The sequence below is a fragment of the Sinohyriopsis cumingii genome, chromosome 5 (assembly GCF_028554795.1).
Source record: "Sinohyriopsis cumingii isolate HCF-2022 chromosome 5, ASM2855479v2, whole genome shotgun sequence".
In the NCBI taxonomy this organism is placed as follows: domain Eukaryota; kingdom Metazoa; phylum Mollusca; class Bivalvia; order Unionida; family Unionidae; genus Sinohyriopsis; species Sinohyriopsis cumingii.
In genome coordinates, this window is record NC_142965.1 from 27,457,328 (window position 1) to 27,477,225 (window position 19,898).

Below are 19,898 nucleotides of genomic sequence, written 5' to 3' on the forward strand. Positions count from 1 at the left end.
TATGTGCCCCTTATCTAAAAACGGACGATACTAAGAAACGTCGCTCCCTTGGAGCCGGTATTTATGGCTACCATGATATCGTTGTTGGTTTTTGTCGCCTTTGGGCTAGCGTGGGTTTCCTGGTATCCTGTAGTGTTGACTGCCGTGTTTGTTCGACCAGCACTGCCTACAGCATATCGTAACCCCAAGGAGACCTATACTATGCATCGTTATAGTGGACTATGCTATCCTTTTTGTGTGCTGTCAACCCCTAAATACAAAACTCGCTGATGGTTGTAGTTGTCTGCCGCTGAGGGCAGATGTATGTGTGCAGCTACGTATTCTGTTGTAATTGTCCTTTCGCAAAAAGCTGATTCTGGAGGTCAGGTGGAGATATACTTTTGCTAATCACGATTCTCTGGGTTGCTTTGCGCATGAAATTGGACTTGGTTAGAATTTATTCCTATGCTTCTCAGTTTATCGGCCTGGTGGCCATCTCCGCGTCTGTTGCACGGCAAGGGCGCCTGCTTCGCATTCCAAACAGATCAGGAGTCCGCTCTCGCTTATGTTGGTGATTATTGCCCACCTGCTGATATGCTACTATGCCCTTCATAGATCCACCCTCCTCCCATCACCATCCATACAAAAAAACTCACTGGGTCTAGAGAAACGTGCTGCTCTGTGACTTTGTAAAATGTCGTGCATAATGGTCTCAAATCCCCTTAACTACGACATTTGTGAAACCATATTCAGAATGTATAGACGAAAGTTCCACAAATTAGGTATCTCAATACATTTACTGTTGCTATTACATCAATCACACGAGAAGCTAATGATGATAGTATAGTTATCTTTTGTACCAAATATCTTAGATTTGTGTACCACAGACTTTGAAGCGGGCATATGTAGGAATCGCACAATCTAATGAAAGCAAATAAATAGTTCAGCAGTGTTTGAAGGATTGCCATGAAACTTGTTAAATATTAATAATCACTTAAATATGTGCATACCTGACATGAAAGCCCTTGACATCGATGAGAAGAGCTCGCTCTAGACAGGTCCAGCTGGCGAAACGCTCTGATCACGGGTTTGAAAGCCGGCGAGGGCAAGCTACGCTTGCTCGCTGCAGAAAAGCGATCTCAGAGGAAGAAGAAGCAGCTCCAATACACACCAGACCCATCCTTCAAGTGCAGCAAGGACTTCCACTCCCATAGACTGTACAATCGCCAGCCGGGACATCTCTCATGGGCGCACTTTCATCGTCTCTCGAGACTAACGAATACCAACAACAACAATGTGCATATCGACAAATTACTTTCATATGAACATATGGAATAACATGTTCTATTATGTTCATCATATAAACTTTTGCGTATTGGCTAATCAGAGTGCTCCTGCGAGTTTTTACGCGAGTTGTTTGTCTTTGGCGCCTGATATTATGTTTTGATCTCAACTGATCTCAGTTTTCATTGGATCTCCACGAAACTTTGTACATGCTGTAGTCATCGATCAAAGATGAGCATATCAAAACATTAGTGTCTGTAACAGGATAGATCTGAATGGATGCTTGGATCAAATGATTACACAACAATGTGATGAAAGATGGAAATTGATGAAATGAATTAATAAAAATATATGTTCTACAAAAAAAGTGATTCTTTCACGTTCTAAACATACGTCTCATTCAGTTACTTTATCCAAACATTCACAAATACGGAAACAAAATAAACAGAAAAATGATTCATATATTCAAATGAATGACTGTAAGATTCATCTAATCTCACGTAATGAAAGTAAGATTCAAATAATCTCATGTCATCTCATGTAACGAAAGTGAGATTCAGATAATCTCATGGAATGAAAATAAGATTTAAATAATCTCATGTAATCTCATGGAATGAAAGTAAGAATCGAATAGTCTCATGGAATGAAAATGAGAGTCAAATAATCTCATGGAATAAAAATAATATTCAAATAATCTCATGGAATAAAAATAAAATTCAAAAAATCTCATGGAGTGAATTTAATATTCAAATAATCTTATGTAATGAAAGTGAGATTAAAATAATCTCACGGAATGAAAATAAGATTCAAATAATTTCATGGAATGAAAATAAGATTCAAGTAATCTCATGTAATGTCATGTAATGAAAGCGAGATTCAAATAATCTCAATGAATGAAAATAAGATTCAAATAATCTCATGGAATGAAAATAAAATTCCAAAAATCTCATGTAATCTCATAGAAGGAAAGTGAGATTCAAATAATATCATGGAATGAAAATAAGATTCAGATAATCTCATGGAATTAAAATAAAATTCAAATAATTTCACGGAATGAAAATAAAATTTAAGTAATCTCATGGAATGAAAATAAGATTCAAATAATCTCATGGAATGAAAATAAAATTCAAAAAATCTCCTGGAATGAAAATATCAATCAAATAATCTCATGTCAGCTCATGTAATGAAAGTGAGATTAAATTAATCGAATGGATTGAAAATGAAATTCAAACAATATCATGTAATCTCATGGAATGAAAGTGAGATTCAAATAATATCATGGAATGAAAATAAGATTCAAATAATCCCATGGAATGAAAATAAAATTAAAATAATTTCATGGAATGAAAATAAAATTCAAGTAATCTCATGGAATGAAAATAAGATTCAAATAATCTCATGTAATGAAAATGAGATTCACATAATCTCACGTGATGAAAGTAAGATTCAAATAATCTCATGTAATGATAATTACTCAATTGTGCTCGATTGAAACAACAATCAACTGAAACAAATACATGACTCAGTCATTTGTACAGTTGTATGATTTATAAATATTTGTAAACGTGTCCATTGACAAACCACACAGTTCTCCATAATTCTTCGGTTGGCTCACACTTGTATCGGCCGCATACACCCTTCATGGATCCACCCTGAAAACAAGTTGATAAATAAGCGGTTTCATATTTGTATGATCTTGTTTGTTACATCATCTTCCATGCCCGTACAGACACATGGACGGCAAGACAGCCTGATATATCCACACACACCTGCGTACAGACAGCACACAGTGCTCCTGAATTGGGTTGGCCCACAATTGTATTGGCCACACCCACCCTTAATGGATCCACCATACGCGCAGACATACGTACAGACAGCAAATAGATCTCCTGAATTAGATTGGCTCACACTTGTATTGGCTACACGCACCCTCCATAGATTCACCATGCGCACAGACATACGTATAGACATACATACAGACAGCTACAATAAAACCAAACTGGTCATAATAACAGGTACGAAATTAAAATATATAGATACATGCTACTAAATTAAACCACAATAGCAACTTATAACAATTCAAAAATTCATAACGTTTCAAATCCGCGCAGTAGTAAATGCATCAATTCACAATACGACATTAAAACTGAATATGATTCTCATATTAAATAAAATACAAATGTAACATTTACCCCTATGTCTGTAGAACAAAAATGGAGAACGTTCACTCCTTGACAAGATTCAAAAGACCAGCGTGTCAGTTAGAAAATAAACTTGCCTTAAATCTACAAGAGAGTGAATATTAGTAAGGGTAAAATATCCATGCACACCGTGCTTTTAGTGTCTCTCGCCGCAAGCGATCTACGATGAGATACATGCTAGTTCATTTGCTTACCTAGAAAAACAATTATCCACCCTAGGTAACGTTGCACGCATGTACGATGAAAATGATCAAATCGCTCTAAGGCGAAACCAGGTTATTTCTTGCCATATTCTGTGACACTGTCCACCTGCAATATTTATCAAGTGTATTGTCCTTTTTCACTTAAAGGAGAATGCGGTATATAACATAGTGTTGCAAATGCAACAACTCTGTTTTCTTGATGGATCGCTGTGAAACATGATACCTAAAGACCTGCCACACCATTATTCTTTCAAAGACGTCGCTATAATTTGAAAACGTAATGGAATGATTTATCTACAGTCCGATGTGGTAGTGATTGGGTTTTTACATGCATCACTTAGCATATTTGTTATTCCTATTCAGTCTGTTTATATTGCACTCGCTAATAGGTGTTAGGGGTGCTCTAGGAGGGGTAGTACCTCTGGTGGGGTGCAGCACGTCGTGCTTCTTCGGGAATAGCTCGTCAACCTTTGGTCTCCAACAGGCACTCAGTTTACACCTGTGGTTCGAATCAGCTGTAGAATGCGCAGCGGCCACACCACGGGCAACGGCTTCGACTGGCATGCTAAACCAGGTTGAGAGTAGACGACGGGCCTCAAACCCTCGGTGAGTTAGGAGCTTGTCTAGTCTTGCATGCAAAGCTAGCTTCAACAGACTGAGCTGATGAGATCAACTGAGTGATCCAACGGTCACGAAGGTGAATCTGCAAACGTTTTGTGGAGAGCACAGGACATGACAAAGCACTGAAGACCTCATGGCCATCGAATGAAACCGAAGTGGTTCTCAGCCGTGACAAATCTTCGTACCACTGAGTTCCAACTACCTAGGCCGAAAGAGTGAGGCTGTCTCTGTGCAAAGGCTGTTTCACTGAAATCTCCTTCACCCACAGGTCATGTTGTGCACCCATCATCCATGCAAATCATCACACTTATCGTTCCCTACCTGCACCTACCAAAGTTCTACGGCGATGGGCGACTGGAATAGCAATAGGTGGAGATGACCACTGGGAGTTGTAGTCAGAGACCTGCACGTAGGCGGCCCTTGGACAGGTTGTCGCTCTGCTCTCTACCCAGGGCAGTGGAATAGTTCGAAATAGTTCGGCAGCATCCAGGGCGACTAAGCAGACGTTTTCAGGACTGATCCGCTCGCCCTGCATAGGGAGGGGCCTAGAAAAGATGGCCTAAGACAGTCTGACTTTCAAGATCATCCATATCTGCGGTTAATAAGGACCTTTCACACTATAATATCGACATTGCAGCCTTGAGTGAAACCAGGTTCGCAAAGGAGGGTTCTCTGACTAAGCTAACAAGCGGCTATACCTTTTGGAAAGGAAAGGTCCAAAACAAAGACAGGATCCACGGAGTCGGCCTGGCTAACAAATCAAGTCTTCTGAAGAAGTTTCTGGACCTGATTGTTGGTATCACTGAGAGGCTAATGAAATTGTGACTATCAATTAGCCACAAATACAACGCAACAATCATCAGCGCTAACACCCCTACCCTCTTGAACCCATCAGAAACCAGCTATGCGGACCTCAGCTTTGTTCTGTGCTCAGTTCCAGAGGATGACAAGATCATACTACTGGGAGACTTCAACGCTCGTGTTGGTTGCAATTATGGTTGATGGAAAGGTGTACTTGGCAAACATCGTGTCGGCAAGATTGACAACAACGGCCTGCTCCTACTCAGCAAATACGCACAATTTCACCCCCTCATTACAAACTCCATGTTCAGAAAGGCAAGCATTCACAAGAACACCTGGATGCACCCTAGATCTCGCCAATGGCACTTAATCGACTATGTAATAGTCCGCCAGCCCAATGCCCATGATGTCATCATCACCAAGGTCATGCGAGAAGCAGAATGCTGGACAGACCACAGACTTGTCCGAACTACCCTAAAGCTGCGTATTACCCCACATCACCCAGGGCGTCCTAAGCTTGTGCGCACAGTCTTCAACATTGTCGAATTTCAGCATCCTTCCACCCAGCTCAATTTCCAGAAGAGCCTAATGACAAACTGTCCACCAACGGACCTATACGTGGAAATGCCTCCGAGAAATGAAACAAGCTCAGGGACATGATCAGTGAAACAGCTATGACGACTCTGGGCCCCAAGAAGCGAATCCATCAAGACTGGGTCGATGAGAATATCTTTGCTATGCAAGATCTGCTTGCCAGAAAGAACAAAGCCTTCATGGACTGGCAGAATGTCCCAAATTCCATCTCCTAAAAAGACCGCTTCAAATCCTATCAAGTTGAGGCTCAGAGAGAAATCCGCAATATGCATGACCAGTTGTGGAAATGGAAAGCTGATGAAGTACAACGCTATGCCGACACTAACAACTCCAAAGAGTTCCACAGAGCTATCAAGTCAATCTTCAACGACGCATCAATTGTGACCCTCTGTAAGAATAAAGGCACACGTGCGGACTGCGGTAACTATAGAGGCATCCCCTTGTTCTCCATAGCTGGCTAAATACTTACTCGCTTCATTCTCAACGGGCTTACTGCGGCAGTGTCAGAAGATAACCTTTCCGAGTCTCAGTGTGGTTTTCGACAAGACCGCAGCACCGTCGACATGATCTTTGCAGTGAGAGAAGTTCAAGAGAAGTGCCTTGAACAAAACACGAATCTGTATGCCTTCTTCGTTGACCTCACAAAGGCTTTCGAAACAGTCATCAGAGACGCACTGTGGATAGTACTCAAGAAGCTTGGCTGTCTTCAGAAGTTTACCAACCTCATCCCGCTCTTTCACGATGACATGACTGGAGAGCTTCTCTCAGACGGTTCACCGTCTGAGAAATTGCCCATACTTAACGGTGTCAAACACGGCTGTGTACTCGCTCCGGTACTCTTCAACGTCTTCTTCACACAGGCACTGCTCAATGCAATCCGTGACCTTGGCCTTGGTATCTAAATTAGATAACGCCTGGATGGATCAGTGTTTGATCTTCGTCTTCTAGCTGTAAAAACCATGACTCTAGAAAGACCCATCGCTAAAGCACTCTTTGCAAATGACTGTGCCCTCATGACCCATAAAGAGATTCACCTACAGGCAATCGTGGACACGTTCTCAGAAGCCTCCAATTTATTTGGACTCACAATTAGCCTAAGAAAGACAGAAGTCCTCTTCTAGCCCGCCCCAAACACTGTCCCTTCACAACCCTGCACCACCATTGGCGAAACGCAGCTGAAGAATGTGGCCAGTTTCAAATACCTAGGCAGCACACTATCCAGTGATGGGTCCCTGGGCCAAAAATCACTGTGAGGATCCAAAGAGCCACTCAAACACTCGGACAACTCCAAACCAAGGTCTTTCAGCACAAGGACATTCGCCTTTCAACACAGATGAAGGTGTACAGTGCAGTTGTCCTCACGTCTCTCTTGTATGGCTATAAAACGTGGACTGTCTACCGAAGGCTCTTATGTCACTTGTTTAGGCTAATAAACAGTGACACAAGAAAGAGTGAAAACAACAAGCTTTTAAAAAGTACAATTATTTATTTCCCTGAAAATATTCTGTAAAAATGAAAACAATATGAACTTACGGTTTTATAGAATCAAATCCAAAAATAATCCGAGAATAAAATTTTAGTAGTCCTGATAACACAATGTTCTACTGATTTCACGTTCGAATCTCGTCGAAGAATCCAAGATGGAAGACAATGACGTATGCTACAATCTGTAATGTTGAAGTCTACATTTCCTTGTAGAAATAAGAATTATCATTCCGGTTTCTGATAGCTGAAATTTTTTTTATAAAAAGCTGTCCTTGTTCCACAGTATTACATGAGCACACACATTTTCCAGAAAAATAAAGGAATTAATTCTTTTGAATCCAAGTAATTTGAAATAACTCCAAACCAAGTAATTTGAAATAACTCCAAACAGCATAACATACAACTAAGAGTTTAACGGCCCAGCTTCTACTGACATTAATTCTACAAAAGATGAGTTATATGGGCTTTCTAAAACGTAAACAAGGGTCACGTGATCATCTTCTGGAAGTTTATAGAAGCAAGTACAGCTCACGTTTACCCAATGTGTCCCTGGCGGAAATCAATCATTTTTACTCTTAAAAAAAAGTCCGATCATGACTATGGAAACAACCAATCTTTTTAAAATAAAATAGAACTTGTTTATGACTGTTAATACGAATTCTGAAACGAGATCAGGATTTAGATCAGCAGCTGGTGTTTATAAACTAACAGTCACGGTCAAACCATTTTCTAAAAAAGTATCATCTCTAGTGAATACATTTAAATTACAATATCATGTATGAAAAAAAAATGTAAAACTGACAAACAGTTAAATTGAAATTAATATATATTAAGTCAGATATAATTAAATAAAATATACATAACATTTCTCCCCATAAAGGAAAAGAAAGATTTATACACAAAGCTTTATTTTTACCACAGACTAATTATACATGAGGTTTACAAGAACACATATAAATTTCACAGTGTACATGAAATAATATATTGTTATACAAGGGAAAGTGCGTCTGCTATTAAATTATATTTTCCTTGATGTGCCTGATGTCAAGATTATATTCCTGTAACAACAAACTCTTCCTTAGTAGTGTTTGATTTATATTTTTCATCTTGCCGATGAAAATAAGGGGGTTGTGGTCACTAAATACAATAATCGAGGAAGGAGCTGAACTAAGGTAAACTTCAAATGTTGGAATGCCAATATCAAAGCCAAATATTCATCCTCGATTGTTGAATAACTCCTTTGGTGCTTATTTAACTTCTTGGAAAAAAAATTGGAACATTATTTTCGATAGTGTCCGGCCATACCTAAAAATCGCATCAGTTGCTTTTTATTAACAGGCACGGGAAATTCAGAGATAGCCTTGACCTTAGCATATATAGGTTTAACTTTTGCATGTCCCACGATTTGTCCTAGGAAAGTTTCACTAACACGGCAGAACTCACTTTTAGATAAATTAATTGTCAAACATGCATCTGTGAGTCTGTCAAAGAATTTCCCAATTGTTGCTAAATGTTCTTTCCAAGTATCATTGTAGATGATGACATCATCGATGTAAGCATCACAATTGTCTAGACCAGAGGTAATCATATTCATGAAGCGTTGAAATGTACTTGGCGACCCTTTCATCCCAAACGGCATTACTTTATATTGGTAAAGTCCATCAGAAGTCACGAATGCCGAAATTTCCTTTGCTCTTTCCGTTAGTGCAATCTGCCAAAATCCTTTCAGAAGGTCAAATTTGGTGACATACTTGGCATTCACGATCTTATCAATACAGTCATCGATTCTTGATAATGGGAATGAATCTGTTTTTGTCGCACTATTCACCTTCCTATAATCAGTACACATACGGAAAGTTTTATCGGGTTTTGGAACAAGTATGCATGGTGAACTCCAGTCACTTTTACTGGGCTCAATAAAATAATTCTCCAGCAAATATTGAATTTCCTTTTTCAAGTATTCCTGTTTAAGAGGGTTCATCCTGTACGTGTGTTGCTTGACAGATTTGGAATTTACAATTTCAACGTCATAGAAAATTTTGTTTGTCCTTGTAGGAACATCTGGAAATAAGTGCTCATATTCAAATAATAACTGTTTAAGTTTATTTCTTTCTTGTTCTTGCAAATGTGAAAGTTTCTGGTCCAGATCTTTCATAATTTCTGAATTCCGAAGATTTGTCACTCCAATGTCAGTAGAATCCGATAATATTCCTTCGCTTATATCTTCACTGAGTGGGACAGGTACAATTAATTAATTGTATGTTTAACCTGGCTATTTCTTTCAGTATACTGGTACTCCTATATTTTATTTAGATCCCAGGAGCACTAATATTGTGATTTAACTCATTCATTTTCTTCTTAACCTTGTGAGGGCAGTGCTATCTAATCTGAAGAAAAATTCGAAGAATAAGCAAGAGAGACAGAACTCCATTATTACCAAACTCAAAAGTTCTCTCGACCATAGCTCTGTCGAACAGAACTTCTCTTCTGACTTGAATTGCTGAATGACAAATTCAAACCATATAGGCTGGAAAGTGCCAGACCTAAAATGTAACCCTTGACCCGATTAGATATAGTTAGATTGGCCAAATTGAGTAAAAGACTTTATCAAAGCTTTTACTATTGTTTTAGATTTTATCTTCCTCGAGGGAATAGCCTCTGGAAACCTTGTTGACGCACACATAATCGTCAAAAGGTATTGGTCACATGACTTGGTCTTAGGTAAGGGACCAACACAATCTGCCATAATTCTATTAAATGGTTCGTCAAAGGCAGGAATAGGTTGTAGATGAGCTTTGGGAATTTTCTGATTTGGTTTTCCTACCATTTGACAGGTATGACAAGATCTACAGTATTTTCCAACATCACTTTTGAATTTTGGCCAATAAAAGTTGGTTAAGAACTTGTGATAAGTTTTATTGATCCCAAAATGACCAGCCAATGGAGTTTCATGGGCCAAACTAAGTATATCCAGCCTGTATGGTTTTGGATCTACAATTTGATAGTTCACTGATCATTCGTCATCAGTAGGTACCTCTGGAGGTCTCCATTTTCTCATAAGAATTCCATTTTTAATGAAATAACAGGCAGGAACTTAAGTAGCTTCAGTTTCACTAATGCCTTCTGAAACCAACAGGAGATCTCAGGATCTTTTTCCTTTTCGACGACAAGATATAGTCGTTTATCTCCCTGATTAGAATAAAGAGAATCAGTCGTTAAAAGAGGATCACTGTGATCAATACCTTCTGATTGATCCAAACAAGGAGTGAAAGTGACCTCATCAAAAGCCTGACCAATTCCTGTGTCAGCTAAAGCAATACTTTCCTTATCAACATCATTCTCAAGAGCTTTCTTTGCCATAACTCTGGTAACTGCACAATCTGAAAATACATCAGGGAATTCTTTTTCAATTGGATCGACTTTCTGGTCCAAGCAAGGCTTGTCAGTTACAAGTGGATTAACCACAACCTTGTCTCCAGCTAGATCGTTGCCTAGTAATAAACGAACGCCCTCAACGGGTAAAACAGACCGTTCCGACTGTCACGGGTCCTGAAACTAAGTCTGATGACAAATTTACACAATGGTGAGGAACATTAACAAAGCCGCACTCTACTCCCTGAATAAGAACACTCTCATTAGAAGAAGACTTCTCAGAAAAAGGCAAAGTACCTGACAATAAAAGACTCTGAGAAGTTCCTGTGTCCCTTAAGATTTTTGTAGGGATTGGATTGGCCGAATCACCCAAGAGTGATATAGAACCCTTCAATATGAATGGTTCATGATTCTCCATAATCAAATGAGACTGGGGTTTGTTAGACCCAACAAATGTATTGCTTTTAATACATGACCGTGACCTTGACCTCTTACAAGTAAGAGCATTTGGAATAGGTCTGTCTTGATTCTGATGCCTATTTTTCAATTTGTAGCAATCAGAAATAACGTGCCTTTTTCTTGCAATAGGTACAAGTAAGAAGAGACAAGGATCTTGAATCAAGCTTCTCTGAAGTTTGATTTTGAGAAGTTGTGCCAGTCTGAGTTTTAGAAGGGCTTGTATTAGGCTGAAATACTTTTCTGCCAAAAGACTGTTGAGTAGAAGTCTTATTTACAAAAGGAACTTTATGAATTAAAGAATACTCATCAGCAGCACGAGCAGCATTTTACAAGGTTTCAATCTGATGCTTGTCAAGATAAGGCTTAATATCACTATGTTCACATTTTTTGAACTCTTCAAGTAATATAAGTTGTTTAAGACTTTCATAATCTTGCTCAGCTTTCTTGGCTAAGCACCATCTGTCAAGTAACTGCTCTTTTTCTCTAGCAAATTCGACGTGAGTTTGTCCAGCTTCTTTTCTATAGTTTCTGAATTTTTGCCGATAAGCTTAGGGACTAACTCATAACCCCTTAAGATGCATTCTTTGACCGTGTCATAGTCACCACTTTGTTGAACTGACAGTGAACGATAAATATCACTAGCTTTACCAGTCAGTATACATTGTAATAATTGAGTTCAATGCTCCCTTGGCCATTTCAATTTTTCAGCAACTTTTTCAAAATAAGAAAAATATTTGTATACTTCGTTTTCTCTGAAAGGGGGCACTAATCTAATATTCTCTGCAAGATCAAAACTTAAATTTGGATTTGAAGTATGAATGTGCTTTTCACTTGCCAGTTCCATTTTTCATTCTACATTGATATTCCTTCTGTTCCTTCTCTCTTTGCATTTGCGTTTGTTCTTTTTGTAACTGCATTTGTCTTTCTTTCTCTTTTTCTTCTGTTTGTAAATGTATTTGTTTTTCTTTCTCTCTTTCCTGTCTCTCTCTTCTCTTTCTCATATTGTAATTGCATATGTTCTTTTTCTTTCTCCAATTTCATTTGTTCTTTCTTTCTCCAATTTCATTTGTCCTTTCTCTTTCTCCAATTTCATTTGTCCTTTCTCTTTCTCCAATTTAATTTGTTCTTTTTCTTTCTCCAATCTAATTTGTTCTTTTCCTTTTTCCAGTTGCAACCGCATTTGCATTTGTTTTTCTTCTTTATATTTCTAAAGCTCTAGCTTCCTCAACTCCAATGCCATCTTGTATTTTAATTCTAATTCCTTCATTTTTTGTGTCAGAGTCTGATACAGACTTACTGACTGAAACCAAAGCACTTTTATCCAAAACATTCTTTTCTACCAAATATTGAACAAAAATATCTCTTATTTCCTGTTTCGTTAAGGAAGCTTTTACTTCAGAAAGATCGTATTTTCTGGCAAGTTGAATCAAATCATATTTTTCGAAAAGATCTAATTGTTCCTGGGTAGGATTTGAAAGAAAGATTTGTACTTTTGATGAGATTTTAGAAAAAGCTTGCCGATTTCACTACGATTTGAAAAACATGGGGAATTCAAATTTCAAAAACAGACGTTTTCTGCAATATTCTATCGAAAATTCAAAATTATCCTTAGGACGAGCTCCCAATGTTCTTATGTCACTTAAAACTGACAAACAATTAAATTGAAATAAATATATATTAAATCAGATATAATTAAATCAAATATACATAAGAAGGCATATCATCAGTTGGAATAATTCCACCAGCGCTCTCTGACATTCATCATGCGGATCAAGTGGCAGGACCGAATCCCCAACCAGGAAGTCCTTGATAGAGCCAACTTAACAAGCATGGAAGCCAAACTAATCCAGGCTCAGCTTCTTTGGACTGGCTGAATCATACGCATGGATCAAAATAGAATTCCAAAGCAGTTGTTCGTTGGCGAGCTAGCCTAGGGCAAACGAAACCAAGGCCGCCATCGCAAGAGGCACAAAGACAATCTCAAGACGCACATCAAATAGGCAGACCTTCAACCCCACCAGCGCGAGCTCACTGCCTCAGACAGAAGCAACTGGCGAGCCCTGACCAGAAAAGCCAATCCCATCTTCGAGGCTGACCGCCGCCATCGTCTTGCTGCAGCTCCTGAGACACGTCACAGAACTGTGTCCCAGCCATCTCCAACCACTGGTGTCCCATTCCCAACCTGCAACTGCCTGAGCACATCGGACTTTGGACTCTGGAGCCACATGCGCGTCCACCGCCGATGAGATCGCACAACTTGCCTTCCTCGACCCGAGAGACTACTAAGAATAGGTGTCATGAATGAAATTTTCAGAATAGCTATAACTCTGACAAAAAGTTCTGCAGACCTTTGAAATTGCTGTTTCATGTAGTTGTGGTGGCTTATGGGATAAAGCGTTGCGTTTCTCGTTAGGGAAAGTCATCAATTGCAGCCATATGTTTTAAATGGTGTTTTTCATTTTCAGCAGGAGCAGCTCATTTTATTGATTTATTGATGAAACAAAAGGTCAACTGTATAGGCACATGTGAGATATATTTATTGGTAGGGTGATCTCAGTTTTAATCAAATTAAGATGTGCTTGTATGATTTGGATTTTTAACGTAGCTTTATAAATTTTTCAGTCATATTGCTACGAGGTCTGCAGTATGGCAGGTTATATTGATGTCTGGCACTGAGGCATCATGCCGCAGACAAATTGCATCATGTCCCACCCACTCACACTATCCTTATACCAGGCCGACCAGTCCTAACACTAACCTCTTATTGCTGAGCGTCTAGCGAGGCAACTGTTAGTACCATTTGTATAAGTCTTTGGTATGACTCAGCCGAGGTTCGATCACACGACTTCCCGCATCTGAGGCGGACGCTTTAACCATTAATAGTGGTCTATCAAACTGAGATAAATGCACCATAATTAAAGCTTAAATAAGAATGTAAAGCGCTACCTTCATTATGGTCTTATTTAGGCTTGTGTTTCATCTGAAGTATGTTACAGTATAATTCCTAGCAGAGAAGGCAACATTTTTTAAACCAAACACAACTTTTATCACAGCGATTTCTAAGGAAAAAATCCTAAAAGGTACTTTTTAACTTGAAGATGAAACGCTTTTTTGAGGAAAATAAACTTAAAATAATTATAGAAATGATTTGATTGCAGAAAGTGAACACTACCACCACATCACCCTGTTTCTGTTGACTGCTTCACATTCTTCCATATTTATGCAGGAGAGAAAATGTTATCAAATAGATAATCTCAATATAAATTATATAGTGCTGCCTTCATAGGCGTACAAAGGGGGGAGAGGAATAACTCTTTCATTTTGCCTATATAATTATTATTCAAAACTTGAGAAGCATGTGTACTTTAAAACGATCTATCAATATCAAGAAAAACGCAGACAAATAATAATGATATATCAACATATCCTATTCTACTAGAGAGACTACATCCATCCAAGAAGAAAAGTAAAATGTATGTCCGCGTCTTCCATTTTTTTTTAGAAAACTGAAATTAAATTTGTATCAATTTTAAAATATTTGATCGCATGGTTTCATTTGATTTAGAATGCGCATGTTACATATGTTGATACTTGTGTCGATGAAATGTTATTTCGGGACCCCTCTATATAATCGATATCTTTTTCTGAAGAGGGATGCGGGGGCGGGGGAGATCACTGGTCATATTATTTTCTGCATCTGAAGACGTGCATACCAAGCATTCATTGTGTACCTACGAGCTTTGTTGGACTTATTGCACATATTATGATCATCATCTGAATGAAAAAGAAACTCTTGTGATCTCAACTACTCGACAAGAAGAACTTATGAAATAAGATGTCCGTCGTCCGTCGGTTCGGTAGGACGTCCGTTCTTTAGCACATATTTGTTTTAGCTACTTCTGAACTACTTGGAGTATTTCCATGAAATTTTACACTCGGTTTTTTTAGGGGCTTCCACTAAAAGACTTCTTATCATGTCTACCTGGTCGTCAATGAACATGATCCACAATGTCCGTCTTGAAAATGTAATGTCATTGCTTCTCCAAATGGGTGGTCATTGTGCTTCGTACCAAACGGAAATGGTGCCAATCTGATAGCAAATATGGTCATCATGACATCCGCCTTGTTATCTTTGCTTCTCCAAAACGGAAAGTGATATCAACATGGAGTTTTCACCAGAAAACTAATTTGATGCCCTGTTGGTCCTAAATGAAATGGTGTTAAGTTGGTATCCATTATGTCCACCACAGCGTCGAACTGAAAAGTTTGCTATCGCTGAAGATAGTTTCAGAATTCTGTAGTTCTGCATTCCAAAACATTCTTTTGAGCAAATAGAGTTTTATGGACCACAATAAAACGGTATAAATTAAGAGCATTCAGATGTTATTAATCGCTTTTTGTTCACACGATTTTTGTAAGAGTTGATGAATACAGTATATGACACATTTTGGATATGCAAATGTTCTCACAGTTTTACAGTGGATTGCTATGAAGAATAGTACATATTTTGGTCAGTCATCATAAGAAGATTTGCAATTAGTTTTCCTTCGTAATTTTTAATAAAGAGGTTTAACATGAATGTTGACAAAATTAGGTAGGAATCGCTCGACTGTCTCATTAGTGCTAATATGCAACATGTGTCTGATCTGATACTTGTGGACTACAAGAAGTAGTTTAATGAAACTTCTGACAGATGTTCATTATGCCTAGACGGTGTAGACTCTATATCACTAGCGCAAACGCCAAGGGCTTTATAAAGGGAGATGTAACTTTGAGCTCTGATACTTAAGTGCAGTATAATTTTTAATCAAACTGTAACCAGATGATGCAGGGACTGAATATATTATTATTATTATTATTATTATTATTATTATTATTATTATATGTGTGGAAAATTCGTTCCTTTCCGCGTGACCAACCCATACATTGATTTGTTTTTCAATCGTAAGCGTTAATCCTTGCTCGTATATCAAAACAACCCGAATATCACTGCTTGCTAACCTGAGATACGAATACCAAAACCAATGGGAATATCACTGCATTGTTTTCCTATATGACAAATATATTTTTGGTTGAATTAAAGAGAACCCACCCTATTTCTCGCAGACGGATTTCATCTGATATGTAAAACATTTGCAATTATTAATTTCGTGCGAGTTACTGTGTATCAGGACGTAATGTTCTATTGTAATCAATATCTGAGAGACTTGTTTCTCAATTGAGCTTTTAACGGTCAAACCATTAGGATTGTTTTACTGACATTTTAGTCAAAATACACACCACGAGGAGTCTGTGTTGCCTTACATAGTCTGGATTTAGCTCAAACTGACATCACAATGACTGTGTCACTAGGTTATCCACATAACGTGTCGTATAAATTATTTTCAAATTCGAAAATTCTGAATAAAGAAAACGTTTCTTTTTCTAATTATTTATATTTTCTATTTCAATGACTGGAAATCCATTGCACTGAAGACATGGCACTATCTGGGTACACATATATTACCGCTTCAAACAATAAATAAATATAGTTTAGCGGACTTCCGTGATATATAATATTTATAGGTTATACGAAAGTTATTTCGTGCAAATTTAGTTGGTTTCAAAATATGCGAATGTTGGGTTTGAAAAGAATACTGAAGTTCACAGTCAGACGAAACATTTTAAATCTGTTTTCTTTGTACACGATTTCATCGAAGTATAACACAAAGAGTTCTGTGTTCTTCATTGAAATTCTGAAATTACAATCTGGACTAGACCTTCTGATCTGACACGTCGTTGACTTATGCCATCTCACTTCTGACAATCTTGTCTAGTCAGGGATTTGTTTTACAAATTCGGACAAAATGTGCAAAGTGTTTATTCCTACCAATAAAAACGTAATCTTCTCTGCACTGAAATAAACGAATTTCAAAGAAACCTTTCAAAATAAATGTTGATTAGGCTGTGTTTCATGAATGTTAATATCTTTGCAGCATCTCTATGTCGAAGTAGGAGCACACCTGGTTTGGTGGAGTCCAGAGGGAAAGTTCCTCTCGAGTCCATGATGGTCAGCAGAAATAATACCCTACCGACCGGACTTCCCACACAGAGTTCTTCCAAAATGAATAGTGACCCAAATATTCATATGGGGTCTTACACCAAAGTTTTGGATGATCACGTGACTGAACATCAAGAAATCGTCCAAGATGTCGCTCAGCAGAGAATGAATGAGACTCAGACCTCAATGACAATTGGAACTAACGTCGATCCCGTTGGTACGAGTCCAATGCAGCCCTCACTGGTAGGCACTGATCGAGGGCAGCGACCTATCTTTCAGTTTAGTCCACCATTAACACCAAGACCACCCAACTCGATTCCAGCTGTAAGTTGTGTTTCCGGGACCTCACAACCACCTTTCTCGGACAGTGGTTCACATGAATATATGACTTATAGCTCAACTGCTCAAATTTCGCCAATGCACGTTCAATACCCATCGTATTCACAGCAATACCCATGCTTCAATTCACAGATGCCATTCTTATCACCTTTTTCCGCCCACTCCGCATTCATTCCACCCACATCACCCAATTTCAATGTATCACGTAGTAACAATTTCACAGCGTCGCATTCATCAATCACTGCCTCTCCTATGGGGTCAATCAGGGGTTATTCACCTCAACAACCAATCAATGTTCATTTGCCACATGTTATGTCGTCGATGAGTCCTGTTTCTATGTACGCAGACACATCCCAAGATGTTTTGACCCAAGAAATCACACGACTCAGGGAACGCCTCGCTACCTTGGAAAGTGAGAATACGTCCTTACATACAAAGCTGAACCAGCAGCAGTGGGAAGTAGAACACCGTCTCTCAGAACTCGAAATGCACATATGCCAGACTGATATGGGAAGCTCAGTGAGCACAGACGATAGAACAGATAGATTTGAAACCTTGAACAGAGAATCCATTATTTGATCCATAGAACTAGAACTATATTACAGAACAATAACGGCATGCAGTGCTCTGCAGCTGACATATCTCCTCAAAGAAAACAATTCTAGGGTCTTCCAAATATACACAGAAAGTTTCTTATTTTAAATTTTGGTGTTGTGTTTCCTTCAGGTAGGTTAGAAAAATTCACACTAGTCCTAGGCCGTAAAAGATTTCTGGTAGTGACTATTTTTTCCGGGAGTGTGTGCAATAAATGAAATTCGTGTATTCGGCGTTTGTTGTTGAGCGGATTAATCTTCCAAACCTTTTTTATTGTTATCACACTACACATGATGATACATATGGACGAGATAAAAGTACAATAAAAACATTTCGAATGATTAAACTTCTCTGGAAACTGAATGAATACGTAGATTTAAAAAATGATACGTCCAGAGAGGTCAAACATGAAGTATGTAAAGATGATTATAGTCCTCATAAAATGGCTTGTTCTTGGATGGAAACCAATGTCAACCGCATGAAAGAGAATACGAAAACGAGTGGAAACTGTATGAAAACGAGAATAAGAAGATCGTTTAAATCGGTAAGAAACGGTTCGTTATGGTATGCTGACCCATCCACATGAAACATATTTAAACAGATGTCTTCAGTGTTTTAACTTGTACTTGTAAGGAAAAATCTATTTACTTTGCTAAGTTGAATGAGAGAAGACAGAGTTTCAGTAAATACAGGTGGCATGAAGACAGACCTTGAAACATTACAGAGATGAACAGACGATGGAAACGGTGTGAAACGATCAGAAAAGGAACATAAGATTCTACGGTACGGCAGCGGTTCGCAGAAATGCAGAAATGTTTGCAAAAGATCATAACATACTTGTACATGTTTACTGTTATATCTTTTCTCAAGCATTATATATGGACGTCCAGGATTCTGTATATGAGTGTTTTTGTTGACATTCTTTTCATATTCTTCTCTTGTTTTGTCACATTTCAGGAACTTAATGGCAATAATTATGTATTACGACTTAATATTGTCTTACTTTATTCAATACGTTGTGCCAAATAAATGCCATTTTACTTCCTTCATGAACCAAACTAGTAAAATATTCGTATACATGGAAGTCTTGTGCAAACCTTAATAATATGCCAGGGGCTATTATTCTCAGTATTTGTTTGTTTTCATATAGATTTGTATAACAGTCTAAAATATTTGCATTTATTCCCCTGTTTCTTTATCTTTGGTAACACTCGTGTATTTATTGTCTTCTTTCTACGCGAAAATTTCAAGTGAGTTCATATTTCTTGTGCAAATGTAGTAACCTTCTTTTATTATAGGCCTGAAAAATAAAAAGAACACACTACAAGAAACAAAGTAATTTAATTTTTGCTAGATTTCAAAGTATATACACAAGTGAGTTAAACAAATGCACAATAATAGTATATATGCGCATATATACAGCCAACCTATCTTTTGAACTTGGTAGCGTAACGCGTGCTCAACCTTATCATAAATCTCAGTATGGTATAGTTACGATTGAAACCTTTTAAGTACATCAAATAAAGAAGTTTGTACATCATATAAGGATGAAAGCACCGTATATAAAGAAGTTTGTACATCATACAAGGACGAAAGCACCGTATATAAAGAAGTTTGTAATCATATAAGGACGAAAGCACCGTATATAAAGAAGTTTGTACATCATATAATAAAAATATCCATGTTAAGAGAGCTCTGGCGTTCCATAATCATGTGTCATATTGTGAATGACTGCGCTTCGTAACAATTTTCTCAGTCGATCCGGAATGGTTGGATTTTGTTTTTCATTTTGATCCAACTAACTTCTGTTTATCTAATTGTAATAGACTGGAACTGTAAGCTGTAGGCTAGGACGATTCCGTAAGATGTACATGTGGCTGTGGTGAAATATAGTATGATGTACAGGTGGCTGTGGGGAATTATAGT

General features: G+C 38.1%; 1 protein-coding gene across 1 annotated transcript in view; it reads left to right on the forward strand.

Annotated features, from left to right (window-relative positions):
• LOC149798839 (uncharacterized) overlaps window positions 1–19,051 on the forward strand; it is a 228,720-nt gene extending 209,669 nt beyond the window's left edge. The window contains exon 5 of the mRNA XM_089957735.1: window positions 16,975–19,051. Coding sequence (XP_089813861.1) covers window positions 16,975–17,957 — 983 coding nt within the window. The 3' untranslated portion in view covers window positions 17,958–19,051. The remainder of the gene's footprint in view (window positions 1–16,974) is intronic.
• Window positions 19,052–19,898: the final 847 nt, after the last annotated feature.